The sequence below is a fragment of the Lissotriton vulgaris genome, chromosome 5, assembly GCF_964263255.1.
Source record: "Lissotriton vulgaris chromosome 5, aLisVul1.2, whole genome shotgun sequence".
Lineage (NCBI taxonomy): Eukaryota > Metazoa > Chordata > Amphibia > Caudata > Salamandridae > Lissotriton > Lissotriton vulgaris.
Window position 1 is genome coordinate 1,179,692,503 of NC_141693.1, and position 15,835 is coordinate 1,179,708,337.

The following is a 15,835-nucleotide window of genomic DNA, read 5'->3' on the forward strand; positions in this document are numbered from 1 at the left end:
GTGGGGGGTGATGCTTTCTGCCTTCGCCCAATTGTCTAGGGAGGTGCGCCAGTGTTCCGTTAGGGGTGGGGTGGTTCGCTTCCAATGTTTTGTGATCAGCCGTTTGGCCGTGAGAAGGCCGAGGTCCCAGAAACGAGAGGGGACTTTATTATGTTTGGTCCGCTTGTATAAGCCTAGTATGCATGCTTCCCATGTGTGTGGTACCGGCATGGCCGTGCAGCGCTCCAATGTCGGCAGCACTGTCCGCCAGTATGTTTGAATTTGTGGGCATCGCCATAGCATATGCAGTAAGTCCGCACCCCCCAGTGCGCATCTCGGGCAGCTAGCTGTGGCGCCCGGGAAGTACAGATTAATTTTGTCCGGCGAGAGATACGCACGATGCAGTATGTAAAACTGGATCAGCTTAAAGGGCGCATTTCGGGGGATGTTCTTGGGGCCTGATAGTATCATCGTCCACTCTCCATCTGTCCAGTCCGTCCCCCTGTCAGCCGCCCATTTGTCTCGCAGTGGCTGTAAAGTGTGTTGCGTGTGTGACAACAGTGCTTGGGTCAGCCAGTGTACCACGTGTGTACCGTTTCCCATGACGTGTAGGTGCTGTATCAGTTGATGTGTGGGTGGTTCCTCAGTGATGCTCCCCCATCGTTGCGTGTATGCCATGACTATGGAGGCGTGCTGTAAGAACTGCCCCGCTGGAAGACCCGTGTCGCTGGCTAGTGTCATGAAAGGTATCAGGGCGCCATTGGCATATAGGCCTGCCATGGTGTCCACTCCTGTGCCTGTCCAGTGTTCCAGTGCTGCTTCCGTAACAACGGATGTGGTCTTGGGGGTGCCCAGGAGTGGGCGCGCAGGGGCGTATGGTTTAGTGTGTTTAGTCAGTTATAAGCTCCTGGTGTAGCATTTGACAGCCACGGCTGCATGTAGTTGTGATGTTCTCCTCGTGGGCGCCAGGGGGTGGAAGAGGGAATGTATCTGTGCGTGGGACAGCATATCTGTTGCCGTGGCTGTATCTTCTAGGTTCTTCCCTGCGAGCCAGGCTGTTACCCACTGTAATTGTGCTGCCAGATAGTAGAGTTCTAGATTCGGCACTGCGAGGCCACCGTCGCTGACCGGCGTGTACAGTTTCCGCAGGGTCACTCTGGGCCTTCCTGCATTCCATATCAGGTCTCTGACCATGGTTTCCAGCTCCTTGAAAGTGCGGACCTGGACGTATGTTGGGATGTTAGCAAAATAATATAGGAGTCTGGGCAGGACGATCATTTTCGTCAATGTCACTCTACTCGGCACATTGAGTGGGAGTGTCTTCCAAAAGGAGATCTGGGATCTTATGGACGTTATGGCGCGTGTCAGGTTGCCATCTAGGATGTCCGGGGGCGTTCTATATATGTATATGCCTAGCTACTTAAACGTGGTGTGGTGCCATGGTAGCCGCTCGCCGTGGATCGCGACCTCAGGGTCAGGGGTGTCCGGAGCGAATGCATATGCCCCCGATTTGGCCCAGTTAACTTTAAGGCCTGACGTGGACTCAAAGGATCTGAAGATTTCCGACAGCTCCGGCGGTATGCGGGTGAGGTCTTTGATATACAAGAGCAGGTCGTCCGCATATAGCGATACTATGTGCACGCCGTCCGCCATTGGGATGCCCCAGTGTGTGCCTTTGGTGCGCAATACCTCAGCAAGGGGTTCTATTGCCAGTGAGAAGAGCAGTGGGGATAGTGGGCAGCCCTGTCTGGTGCCGCGTCGGACTCTGATGGAGTTGGACATCAGTGTGCCTGTGCGGACTCCCACCTCTGGATGTCCGTATAGCAGTCCGACTAGTTCAATATAGTCGTCCCCTAACTCGAATTTACGCAACACTGACAGCAAGTAAGGCCATTCGACCGAATCAAATGCCTTCTCAAGGTCCAGAACCAGGCAACCTGAACTCGGCCATTCCTGCACTGCCTAGGTCTGTGTACGGAACAGCCTCCGTATGTTGTGGGAGGTACACCTAGCGGGCACAAAGCCGTTCTGGTCAGTGTGTATCAAGGCAGGTACCAGGGCTGCCAGGCATCTGGCTAGGGTCGATGCCAAGATCTTATAGTCTGTGTTCAGCAGCGCTAGTGGTCTATACGATCCAAGGAGCATGCCATCACGGCCTGGCTTAAGAAGAGACACCAGTGTCGCCTCATTCATTGACCGGGGCAAAGCTGAGTCTTCCAGCGCCGCTGAGTACACCCTGAGTAGCTCTGGGATCAGGATATCGGAGCAGGCTTTATAATACTCCGCCGGTAACCCATCTGGGCCGGGGGCTTTGCCATTCGAGAGGGTGAAGATGGCCTCTCGCAGCTCATCTGCCACCAGCGGGGCTCCCAGGTCATCACGCTGGTCATCTGTTAGGACTGGTAGTGTGATTTCGTCCAGGTACTTCGTGATGGACGATTGTGTGGTCAGTAGTCGAGACTCATACAGCGCACTGTAGTGTTCTACGAAAGCCTCGTGTATTTTCGCCTGGGTATACACCACTGGGCCAGTGGCCGTGCGAATCGCTGTCACGGGTGACGTGCGCTCTTCACGTTGTATCAGCCAGACCAATAACTTGCCAGGTTTATCTCCAGTGTGGTGTGTGCTGGCTGAGTGGGCTGTGTAGTTGATATGTTTCAACCGATCAAGCAGTCTGTTGTGTTCCGCCCGTGCTTCCAGTAAGTTAGTGTTGGTGCCAGTGGCTGCTGTCTGCTCCGCTTTAGCAAAGTCGACTCCAAGCGTCTGAGGTCAGCTTCCAGCTGTCGCCGAGAGTGGGCTTGGGTGCCTAGACAGTGCCCTCTGAGGACCACCTTAAACGCGTCCCATTCTATTTGTGGTGTCGATGCCGTGCCAGCGTTGTCTTCGAAATATTGCGCCGTTTGTGTGCTTATAGAGCTCCGAAACGGGCCATCTAGCAGTAGATCAGGCTGTAGCCTCCATGTGGGTATCGGGGGTCGTGGTTGCTCCCATGTCAGGTCCAGTAGATGCGGGTTGTGTGCGGCCCATGTAACAAGTGTCAGTGATATATGGTAGGATCTCGCTGGGCACCATGTACCTATCAAGGCGCACATGTAGGGCGTGAGCCCCTGAGTAATATGAGTAGTGCCTGGTATGTGGATTACGGCTGCGCCATGCGTCATGTAAATCCCATTGTGTGGACCATGTCTGAAGCGCATTTGCAGTGTTTTGTGCCTATGAGTTGGGTGGTGGAGGGTGTGAGCAGTCCAGGGCGAGATTCAGTGTGCTGTTGTAGTCTCCGCCGAGCACCCAGGGGACTCCATGCCAGGGGGCCAGTGTGTTTGACATCTGTGCAAGGAAGTCCGCTAGCCCAGTATTGGGTGCGTACACCGAGACCAGTACCAGCGGGTTCCCGTCTAGCTTGCCGTGGATCGCGACGTATCTCCCCTCGGGATCTATGTGTGCATCTAGTGTCGTCCAGGGAACGCCCGGCCTGACCCACACCAGTTTTCCTTTAGCATAGGATGAGAAACCTGTGGCATACAACTGCCCGCGCCATCTGCGTCTCAGTGTGGGTATTTCCATAGCGTTAAGGTGTGTCTCTTGGAGGAGGGCGATTTGAATGTGGTGGCGTTTGAGGTACGAGTAAATCTGATAACGACGTGTTGGTGTATGTATACCTCTCACGTTCCACTTACACATCTTAATGGTAGACATTACAAGTTGTAGCGATTCCCACCTCCCAGATCCTCCTTCTCCTCCCCGTGCACCCCATGGTTGTTATCGGGCAGGCGTCCCCAGCAATCGTACAGATACATATAAGTACACACCACTTCGGTAAGATCGAGGGAGGGGAGAGGAACATGGCTAACGGAACATTAAGCCATTGAACATTATGAACTTTTGAAATACCAAAAGGTCGGATGCGAAACATGCTCCCGTCCATACTCTCTAGGAGAGCAACAAAGTCTAAGTTTAAGGGGGTGGATGTGCTATGCGCACAGTGTCAATAGTTGCAAGTCAATAAAGTTGTTGTGTGAAGGCCTGCCTCCTTCCCGGGGATGGCGTGCCAGTCTAATCCGCCCATGCATACAGGGGACCCCATTAGTACATGTAGGAAATACCATACTTTACGTGTCTCAATCCATCCGCTGCCAGGCGAAGTGTCTCTGGATCTATGCGTCGGCCGAGTGTGGGCATCCAGTGTCTCCCTCGGTCTCTTGTCCGCCAGGGGGGGCGTTCAGTGTGGGCTGGCCACACTTCAGACTGTCAGGAGCAAGGGTGTTGTTCGTTGTTGCATGTGTCTTCCGCTGTCGCAACGCTGCGTTTCCGCCTGTGCGTGTCATCAGGTCCGGTGTAGTAGTCCTTGGCAATGTCTATAAGGAGTGCTGATCCCTCGGCGCGGTTAGCCTATGTAGTCCGCCGTTTGTGGAGTGACGTCCGGTCGGCTCCCCGACGCTTGGGAGTCCGGTATGCCATAAACGGCTTTGTTGTCGCTGGGGAGTTCCTGCATACTTCCACTCGCTGCTTCGCTCTGCGCAGGAGATCTGCTGAGCTCCATGACCAGGCGGAGGGCGTCTTGTTTCTCTTGCCTCGCGGCATCTGCCGAGGAGGGAGTCTTCGCCGTGCCACGTGCGTCGGTCCGTGTCCGTTGGCGGGGTCTGCGCTTCCTTCTGTTGCCCCCGAATTGTCTCCGGGGTGTGGGACCCGGAGTTGCTCTGGGGTCTGTGTCCACGCCGCTGTCTAGTCATGCTTCCACTTCCGCTGGTTCTGTGAAGAAGTGAGTGCGCTCCCCAGCCACTACTCTCAATTTCGCAGGGAACAGCAGGGAGTATTGCAGTCCTAGTTGCCTTAGGCGTTTTTTCACCTCTAGGAAGGAGTGCCGTTGCCGCTGTACTTGTACTGTGTAGTCCGGAAAGGACATCACGGTCGCATTTTCAATCCGCACCTCGTAGAGCTTGCGTGTTTCTCGCAGGATGGAGTCCCTGTCTCGATAGTTCAATATGCGGAGCAACATGGGTCTTGGGTTGGAGCCCATTGCCAGGGGCTTGGTGGGGACTCTGTGAGCTCGTTCTATCATGAAGTGAGGGGAGAGTGACCCCTCCGGTAGTATGTCTTTCAGCCACCATTCCATGTGCTCCTCTGGGGTCCTCCCCTACCATTTCTCCGGGACCCCAAACAATCGCACGTTGTTTCTTTGTGCCCTACCTTCCGCATCCTCGGCCCTGTCTTCAAGGAATTCCACCCTGTTTAGTAAGTCCTGGATCTGCTTGTGCGACTGGTCGGTTTGAGGTTTAAGCCCCTGTACGTCGCTCTCCAGAGTCGTGGTACGCTCCACCAGTTTTTTATGGTCTGCCCTCAAGTGCGTCAGGTCTATGACCACGCTATCAATTTTCGTGGCCAGGGATGTGCAAGTTAGTTGTATGGATTCCTCCAATCTCTCCATGGCCGCCAGCATGGTGTCCAGCTTCGTCGCTGTTTGGTCTGGGTCGGAGCCTTTCCCGGACTTGTCCATCTTGCCCTTTGAGTTGGTGCCGCCGGTCCCGGTTCGGGTTCTGGGCCCGTTAGACATCTGTCGCTTTGCGCCGCCTCCGCCTCAGCGGTGTGGCCTGTGCCAGGAGGACTATTCGGCGTGTATGGCGGTCACGCGGTCACTGCGGCCTGTGAGCTGGCAGGAGTTTGTGACTGAGCCGGTGTGGCGATGCTCAGTGGCGTCTTGCGTCAGCTGGGCCGTTGAATCCTTGGGGACATGTGGTACTAGGCCGGTGCGTGGTCCCCAGGGGTGCTGCTGGTGTGGTTGCGGGTTGTGTGGGCTTCTACGCCACCCGCGTGGTGCAGTGGGTTATAAGGCCGTTGTGCTTCCCGGGATGCAGGCGTCTGCTCGTCCTTACCGCTCTTTGCCGATAGGAGGGTGTCCTGGCTCCTGGCGTATTCTTCCGGGCCTGCCTAGCAATGGCGTCCTCAAAGTCGACCGATCCTACCGCCTAGTCCTTCTCCGCTCATCCCCCACGGCGAGTAGCGCCTATATCTCTGGTCACCTGGTGCTGGGGCGAATATTCAGGCTCTCCCGGCCGGCATCAGCGAATTTCCGCGGTCGGCGGTTCTGCTCGGTTTTCCCCGCTGGTCTGCCACGTGTCGTCACCCGCGGGGTCTGGTTTCTCGGCGGGTGGCGTGCTGTAGGCGGGACCCCCAGCCAGGTCGGGCCGGGTCCCGGGCGCTGTTCACGTTCTTCAGCGTTGTGCGTAGGCCCTGCAAGCAGGCCGCTATTCCGGGCCTAACGTATCGGGCGCCGCGGAGTTCATGGTGCGGCGTGGATGCGCCGATCGCCGCCAAAGTCGGCGGGGTGCTTAAGGGTGATGTCCCACTGCTGCGCCGTCGGTTTTCGGCTGGCTAAAGTCAGTATTTACCGGATAATTACACCGGGAAGGGGAGCTCGGAGCGGAGCTCTACCCCAAGGCGGCAATTCACGTTGCATGCTTAGCCACACCCCCCTCAGTGTAATCTAATGACTGGCATTCATAAGGGTCCAGTGAACCTTCCCATTCATCCCCAATTTCAGGGCCACAGGAGTAAGGCAATAGCTCTGATCTGGGGTATCTGCCCCAGTTGAAGTCAGGCAATTCTGCGCTGGCTCCATGTCAGTCAGGGAGCCAGGGGCATTGGATCAGACAACAGGGAAAGTAAAGGTGGTATGACCAACGCTGCTCCAGATCCATCTGCAGATCCAAGGAGCCCAAATGCACCTAACGGTGAACCCACAGGAGAAAGACGAGTAGCCCCTCCTGGGCCAGAGAGTCCCGTAGTTGCTCCAAGGGGATGCGTCACCCAAATATAAGGTGCATGGCCTCATAGAATTCATATAGTTGAGTAGGGGTCTATCTGGCTCCTGGATATTCTGGGAGGTGCGTAGTTGGCACAGGCTCTACTGTGAGCAAGGCCTAGAATACTGATGCTCTCTTTTCTTGTCGGACGACTTTGACAAACGGGGCGAAGTCAAATACCTTGTCAACTTCTTACTCTTGTGGGACTTACCCGATTTCCTCGACAACTTCCACTGTGACGACGACCACCTGGAGTGGCTCCGCGACCTATCTTGGGTCATTCCTCTTGACTGAGATCATTGCTAAGCCTGAAGGACTGCTCCTTCAAGGCCTTGGGATGCATGGCGCCGCAACCAGCACGGATCTTCATGTCATGATTGCGCTCCAGCCACTAGAGACATGCCAAATGTGGGTTTGTCCCAAACACCTGCCAGTGAAAGGTGCCACATGGCTTGAAACTACCTCTCCTAATTGACATACCAGGCACATCAGGAGACCAGCTTACACTAAAAAAAGACCAGTAAAAAAAAAAGACTGGCGTTAGCTCTTCTCAGGATCTGCTTTGACTGGCGTGGAAATAAAAGTACTTATGTCAGCCTGATAGGTTGGTGCCTATAAAGGTACCACACATTTCACATCCGGCATGAATGATGCTGATGCCATGTGGAGCAGAACACCACCTACTGGCACACAGGGGTACTACTCACAAAAAAATTCTGAATCCAGTCCGATGCCTTGGCATAATTCTACGGTAAGGAATCTGGTCTAGAAGTCTCTATCAGATATGTTTGTGTCACTAGTCTTCCGAAAAGGGGCATATGCCTTCGCCCCTTGAGAAAGCACTGTGCATGATTTGGCAAAATAGCTAGAGGGCCTAAGTATTATACAGAGTGGGATGGAAAAATAAGATTATAATTATTTGCTCTGTATGTAACAATCCTATTTTCTAAGGACTTGTTTGGCAATCAACGTTTTCAAAGTGATTTTTCCCCCTTATATTGATCAGTGTTTTTTTCTCTCCCTGTCATTTAATTGTTAAATATCTTTGGGCATTTGCATTGCCCTCAATCCGTGTTTGCTAACTCCGATATAAAATTGTACTTTTTGATTTCAATTGATTTTAAGAAGAAATCTATGCAAATCATATTGAAATGTAAAGAATAACAAACTGTAACATATCAAACGTTTCTACCCACCACAGCAACAGTCCACCAACGTTTATTGGGGACTGATTCGAGAACAATTCTCTAGGGGAGATGCTACAAAACCTTCTATCATTAAGGTACCTGGGTATCCCTGTTGAGATGAAATTGAATGTAAACCTTTCTCCTATAGGCAAAATATTTACATTACTGTAACTGGTGAGGGTGGGACCAGAACACTCACACACAAAGTTGAGTTTAATCCATGTGAGTCTACACTGCTTTCCTGTAGGCACACATGGATCTACGCTCATGCAAGTATGCTTTGCTTCCTAGTAAGGTCCTGCAACTCGCCACTCCTCCTTCCTCAAGGGCTAGTGCCTGCCCTGCTCCCTCATATGCACAAGAAAATCTGCCCTGCTGCCTCATAGACACAGCTGAGTCTGCCGTGCAGCCTTGTGCCCTAGATGGGTCTATATTGTTCCATTGTAGGACGACGTGAGCTTTTACTTGTATTTATGTATCAAAGCCAGTGTGTGATCCTCCTTCCTTTGTAGGCCATAGGGGCAATGACCTGGGAACAGTCCAGTCTCCACGAATCCCAAGGGGCCTTCTTCTCAGGAAATTAAGGTCATTAGCGCGGCATAACGACTGCACTTCTAACTAAGGGATGTAAGCCTCAAGAACAACAAATATTTGCCTTTCAGAAGGGTGGGGGTTCACTTATTTCTAGAACAGTGTAGGAATACCCACATCAGAGAAGATTAGTTAGCTTTTGTAAGGTCCTGACGAATTGCCATAGATCCTTCGGGACTGGGAGGACATGAAACATGTTGACTAATTACCGAGCAATAACCATCAAGTGAGAATACAAGGAACATCATCATCCTATATATTCTATGCTTTGTTTTTTATCTTCAACGTAGACCCCCAAGAACAGATAAACTAGAGCTAGGGGTTCTAGAGGTAATTATAATCTGCACAACTCCTCACCAATCTTCCCCAGACTTCACTGTCCACAACACATTTGAGGCACTTACAATGCACACCACCAACTCTAAAGTCTACAAAAAAATATCCCCGACAAAGAGCTTCCCAGAAGAGCCTGTGGAGCAATGCAGCGCCAGCCCAACGAGGAGCACAGCCTGATGAAGAAGCATACCACCTTTCGGTGGGTGAGGGCTCGTGATCCATATAGCTAATGCTACCAGTGACCTACTGGGGTCTAGATACTTGATCTAGTATCAAGGACCTTTTTTTAGCGGAACAGTATTCTTTGTTAATATTGATATCACTTGGGAGAGTGCACACTGGACCGGAATGACTCTCAGTCCTCTTTGTTTGAAGATAGTATTGTGTCCTCCAAGCGCAAGCAAGTCTACCTGTTCTCTTGTAACCCCAATGCAATTCTGTACTGCTCTCACTTTCCAGGTATGTCAACACTGCATAACTCCCTACCATAGTCACAGGTGAGTCTGCACTGACCCATTATTGGCCAGGTAAATCAAGATGAGTCGTTGCTGGTCAAAATAGACTTCTCATCTCTGGAACACAGTAGTGCATAGTGATACCAAACCATAGAAAGCGTCTGGCATAGTATTCTTTAATCTCTTAAAGCACGTAGTGGTCATGTGACCAGAAAAAAGTGTCAGAGTGTTGTGGTCCTTATCCCTGATGACATTGCTTTGCATGGAGGGCCACAGCAATGTGGCTTTGCTTGGTGGTTCTCTCACGAAATGGGGAAGGACCTGGTAATCTATACACCACTGAAGTGGGGCTGTGTGTGGTGGTTGTACTGTGACAATAATTGTACTTGCCTGTGCCCCTTTGAAAAGTCACCTTTGATCCCCAACAGGAGAAGCTCTGCAGTGCTTTACCTGTGCTGGCTCCAATGATGAGGACTGTAACCGGCAGGGACCCCAGCAGTGCCCCAGCTACTCCGATGCCTGCGTCACCCTGCGAGGGCAAGCCAGTGAGTATCTGAATGTCTAAACAATGGTTGGGCGACGTGCAATATTTGCAATATGGTAGTATTGATTCTCTGTCAATGATTGAATGATAGTAATTTATAGTACATGAGCACTAAGTGATCAGAGAGGATGGGCTTTGAGGGTACCTATCTGACGGCCTCATATCTTGCCTCAGTGTGTTCCCCAGTTAATGGTCTGCTTCCATTTAACTGAAGCCTGCTTGGTGAATTTGGGTTCCGATGCATTTCTGTGTGAGGTCGAGGGTTTGAAGGTGATAGGGGTGTTGAAGGGAATACAGTGCAGTAATAGTTGAGGCTTGGGCATTTGACCCCAGTGCTTCTTTCCTCTTAGTAGCTCACCTGCATTGCTCTTGCACATTTGAGGGATGAGATTTGATTTTTACAGACCACAGTAAATGACGACTGCAGTAGGTCACAGTGGCCTACTGTAAGTGTAGAAATGTGTGTGGATGTCTGGAAGGCTGGAAGTGCACTTTTTGCTGAGACACAGTAGTTCATATGTGCTTTATTTGGGTTTTAGGAAGAGTCCGGTAATTAGCGCCTGCTTTTGATTTTACTTGTTGATGATGCACCATGGATGGCTGAATGTCAGTAGTGTAGGTGTTTGTAAAGAAACAAGGGAACCTTGTAAGTCAGAAGGGACTGAGGAAATGCTTAGCATTAGCACCTTAGCAGCTATGGAACGTCCAGCTCCAGTGCTGAACGTTCCATTGCGCAGGCGAGGTTCGAACGTCCAACGGCCGTCGGCCGTTGGACTAGGCGCAGCACTTATGAGGTTAAAAGGAACAATGGTCCCTTCAGGGAGGGTATATAAACACAATAGGGCACAGATATGCAATGAGCCCTGTGATGATGCTCTCGAATTGAGATGCAGTGCATTTATTGAATATAAAACAATTGAAGAACACACAATAAAATTATATACAGAATTACGTGGGTCAAAGGTGCCTCCCTGGTGTGCTATGACGCCTGAATTATGGAGCGGGTATTAGTGAGATAGTGTCAGTGCAGCACTCGGTCTCTCTGGTGGAAACCTGATGATGAAGCATGTCACCAACTAGGTTGGTGAGTGAGGGTTCTTTTAATTAAGAGGTATTCCTCGTGCTGTCTTGTCCTCTCTACTCACTCTTTTGTTGTTATTGAACTTATACATTAGGGGGAATAAGAGTGATTATCCGTCCTTCTCCTTATGGAGAATAGAATGAATCAAGATCAAGCAGGGCAGACAGGCCGACATTGCAGGTGGAGTGGTTAATAGTGGAGCTTACCGTTAATGCACAATGGCTTTAAGAAAAGAGCTCACGCATCCACCAGAGTCCGGTTAAACGCCAGACAAGGGAAGTCAATGTGTGTGTCACTGTGTTCGGTAAATGTAGCAGTGAAGCAAGTTACCAGTGCACATGACCGGCGAAACACTGGGATGCAAAAGTGGAAATTAATTGAGGAGTAAGGATAGGGGCCATGTTGAGGAGGTATCCGTCAGATTGTGATGGAACTGAAAGCGAACCAGTGTGGGTCGCACATGTGTGTATAAAAGTGAGGGGCTGAAATCATGAATGGCAGTTGCCAAGAGCTGAGAGATCGAGTGGATAGATACATTAAGAAAATTGTGAGCAAAATGTGATTCACACAGAAGAAATGACAACGTACATAAGACAGTTGATGCAGTAATTAATATCACAAAAGAAGGGCATATAAGAGATCCCATAAGAAGGGCATATAAGAGGTCCCCATTATAAGTATCATGTTATTGGCAAACATATTATTTCTGGCCACGTAATGTAGGCCTAAGGCCAATGCCTGTTATACAGTGTGAATCAACATTTATACAATCAAATAAGTGCGCGAAGGGAAAATGTGAGTGTCAATCATGTTTGTAAGATAATACATTAATAAGTAGAACAACCACAAAGGGAGAATTGCCAAGCTAGCAATGGAAACATCTGATACTAATACAACTGGCAAGATACGTTAGTAGCAGTAAGAATTTAAGCAAGGTAGTCATTGAAGCATTGGCACATTTCATGATTTAGATCAGAGTAGCCCAGTCCTATGTATAGGCTATCACTCAGGCATTATATTTTATGTCCTGATGATGATCCCCCTTTCTAGTGGGGGTCGACTGTTGCAGCTTGATGCCAAACTGCCTTTACTTGAATTCTTATGGAGCAAAAGATGCTTGCTTAATTGTGACAGTCTGATATTTGTATTCCTTCACAATGCCTGAAGTTTGGAAATCTAATGACTTCTAACCTTTGACCCATGTAATTCTGTATATAATTTTGTTTGTGTGTTCTTCAATTGTTTTATATTCAATAAATTTCCATTGGAGAACATCATCACAGGGCTCATTGCAGAGTAGTGTAGGTGTGGCAAGTGCTGTTGGAGTGGCCAATAGTTCTTCAGAGGAGGAAGAGGAAAATACTGAAGAGCACAGGTGATAGGTGTGATCCTTACTGGACTCAAGATCAAAAGGAAGCCAAACAGAAGGAGCATGTCGTGACTCACTGAAGTTGGCTGGAGAATAAGAAGGTGAACCAGAGAGGGCGAAGACCAACACGTCTGCTGTGAAAAAGAATGAGCTGATGGTTAACAGCTAATGTCATCATGCTGAGGATGTATGCATTACATGCACGTGTGAGCAGCCTCAGAGGTGCTGTCACACATTTTAAGGATTGATGCTTCAGGTGCAGCCCAAGAGCGAGAGACTGGAATGCTGTGGATGTGGCATGTATGATGACATTGTAGACATGAGTTGGGAGTTTGGGAAAATCAGATGTACCATGGGAATGCTTCTTTTCCTAGCGTTTACCTGTTTTATATAGAACACAAAATATCCTACAAATGAGATAGACAGCGCTGATAACAACTTATTTATTATGTTTCACCCTTCTACCCTTCTGAGCAAAGATCGTCCACCAGACTACAAGTTTCAATCTCCAAATGCAATATATGTAGGCTTTCCTGTTTTCAGTTTCTATTTTTGGTAGATTCTGGTATTTTTTCTCTCACTGTTTTCAAGTGATTTCAATACCTTAAAAAACAGTGGTTATCCGTGGTTACACATTTTCGCACCATTAAAAAAACAACATAAATAGTGTTTTTCCGCTGTTTATGGAACTTTTGCTTTCATTATTGCTTGCTTTCTGCACTGATAGTGCATGGTATATAGACAATGTACGTACAGTGTATATGAGGTCAAAATACATTTTTACAAATCAAACTTATCGTAGTACACCATACAATACTTCTTCAGTGAGTCTTTGGTCATGCACGCTCGCTCTTTCCTTCCCATGTAAACTTCTATCTGTGAAAAGGCCCTCACAACATTGGCACTTGAGACAGGCAACGCCAAAATAGCCAGTACACAATTTGCTAACTCTGACCACTGACATAGCTTTCCATGCCAATACTGGTGCACCTAAAGTGTGTGATTCTCTGTGACAGGTTCTGTAACACATGCGTTGAACTAGGTGCATATGCCTTCAGAGTTATTGAAGCAGTCAAAAATGAGGATAGCAGTTTTGAAACTAGGAGAAAATTTCCCTTATCGAAAGGGATCAATAACTTGTGCAGAGTTGAGACTTCAGTGATTTCAAATGCCATGGTTGGTGAAGGGCTATTTCTCATACATTGTAAAAATAAAAGTTCCTGAATTGCTCCTCAACATTTCTTTGCTCACCAAGTGGCAAGCACTCTAACATAGAACATGTTGCAGTGCCAAAGTCACTAAAATTGTCGCCCAGCCTACTCTCAAGTGTTTCACATCTACACCAATTATGCTGAACACTTGGTAGACAAGGGTGTTTTCAGACTCTACTTTTTTTAATATGTCTACTATAGCTGTCATGCTTTCCTGTAAAAATCTAAGAATGCATCAGAGTGTACTTTTTTCAAATCATATCAATATGTGACCAAAGATCTTCAAATTTCTTGCCTTTGGCATCATCACTCAGCATACGTTCTGTAAATGGTTGCCACATGGATAATATAGTATTCATGGCCTCTAGGCCTGACAACTACCAACTAAGTGACACAGTTGGGATGACTCTTTCTTTGATGCCACACAAAGCACGAAATGAGTAATATTTGCGTTTTAGTTTCCATGCATAACAAAACAGTGCACCAGAATGGACTAAAAAGTCAATAGTATTCTTCATTAACTCTGAAGATTGTAAAGATGCTTTCAGCATACCATCTAACAGGTGGCAAGGATCTCTTACAGGGAAGCACTTCAGCTCAGGTATCAATTTTGACAGATCATCACACAAATTATTTATATATGTAGCTGCATCACTGCAAATACAAACAATATCACTCCAATCTTTGTTGAACTTGGTAAGAACTTTTTTCAGCATCATTCCAAGTGAAAAGGCCGTCCATGTTTTCCAAATGTCTGGTGCAAAAACCACAGTTGATGGACAGAATGCAGAACAATGTCATACATTCACCCCAGTACAGAGATCTGGGCCTAGATCCATCGTTATTTTGCACTCCACACCACCCCAGTTCAGACATGGCCATATGCAAATCAGTCTGACCCTGTGCCTCATGGGAACAGTCCAGCCCGAACTGCCATGCCTTCCCTGGACCGGAAACAAGCTTCGAGGACCGGTTTCTGGCATTCCAGCCGTCTTCAGCCCGGCTTGCTTGAATCCAGTGGTGTGAAGAGCATGGGACTCACGTCTGAGCATACCCATCCCACTTTCAGCATCATTCCAAGTGAAAAGGCCGTCCATGTTTTCCAAATGTCTGGTGTCATGTTTTCACCAGAATCCTAGATGCTTTGTGACTGCTCTTTTTTCACATATACCTGTCACTATACCTTGCATTGATTGTTTAAATCCTGGGGTGTTTGACAATTCACCTACTATCAATACTGACTCACTAAAAAGGAGGCTGATGTATCAAAGGGTTTTTACCCATTCTCTGTGGGTAAATGTGATGGTACATATTGGGAAAGATTTTTATGAACCCTAAATTTTTCCTAATAGTAAAAGACTCAAACGTAGCCAAAGAATGAAATTAAATTTCCATATTTCCCGAATCTCTACAGTTTATAAAATATTTAAACACCTAAAACATGCTTCTAATCCCTGTATATTTAGACCAAGGACCACATAACTGAAAAAAGGAAGAAGAAACAATATTTTAGTGACATCCCTAAACAACAAAACTGAAGCAGAATAATGTAAGCCCAATCTTTCTTACTGATACCTTATTGTCAGGACTGCAGAAAGCTCTGTGGTATTGGACTGCACAGGAACAGAGATGCCGATTCCCAAATCCACTCTGAACGATAACCCAGAGCCCACAGATAACATGAGTCTCTAAGCCATCCTCCCGAGGGAAGGGGGATTGGATAAAATAACAAAAGAGAGAGAAGAGAAGAGACTGTCTGGCAGATTCTTGTCTTCAGATCCGGTCTGCAGATCTTGTCATGACTAATGCAAACAGGGAAGAGAGAAACATATCATTAGCTCCTAATTCTACCTCTCTAACCTATCTAAATTCCCTATGGGTTCTGACCTACCAAGTAAATCTCCAGAACTAGCCTCTCTTCTGTACTATCAGCGTGCATGAGAGTTTCTTGCTGAGTCGCACCTTCTCTCCGGGCGTCAAGAGTATGGCTTTAATGTCTTTTATTTCGTACTTTTCCTTCGTACTTTTCGATGACTGAAACTTAGGGCATTCACCTCAATGAGTTCTCCTGACTTGACAGTTCTATGTAGATATTAGTAACTATCTTGACTAAATCGTTCTCTGCTCGAAACTAGTCTTTAGCTTCGTAATTTCTCAGAAGACAATCCAATAGCAAGTACTTCAGAATTACGTAATTCATAGTCTTTTAAACATGCTCTAGATGACACTTATCTACGTAGTTCCGTTCTCTCTCTTCACCGAGAAAACGGAGCGCCGACTCA

At 48.3% G+C, this 15,835-nt stretch overlaps 1 protein-coding gene across 1 annotated transcript in view; it reads left to right on the forward strand.

The window, feature by feature from the left end:
- Positions 1-15,835, forward strand: part of LOC147712221 (uncharacterized) — a 183,037-nt gene that overhangs the window by 35,707 nt on the left and 131,495 nt on the right. The window contains exon 2 of the mRNA XM_086920299.1: positions 9,777-9,893. Within this exon, the coding sequence (XP_086776425.1) occupies positions 9,777-9,893 (117 nt within the window). The remainder of the gene's footprint in view (positions 1-9,776; positions 9,894-15,835) is intronic.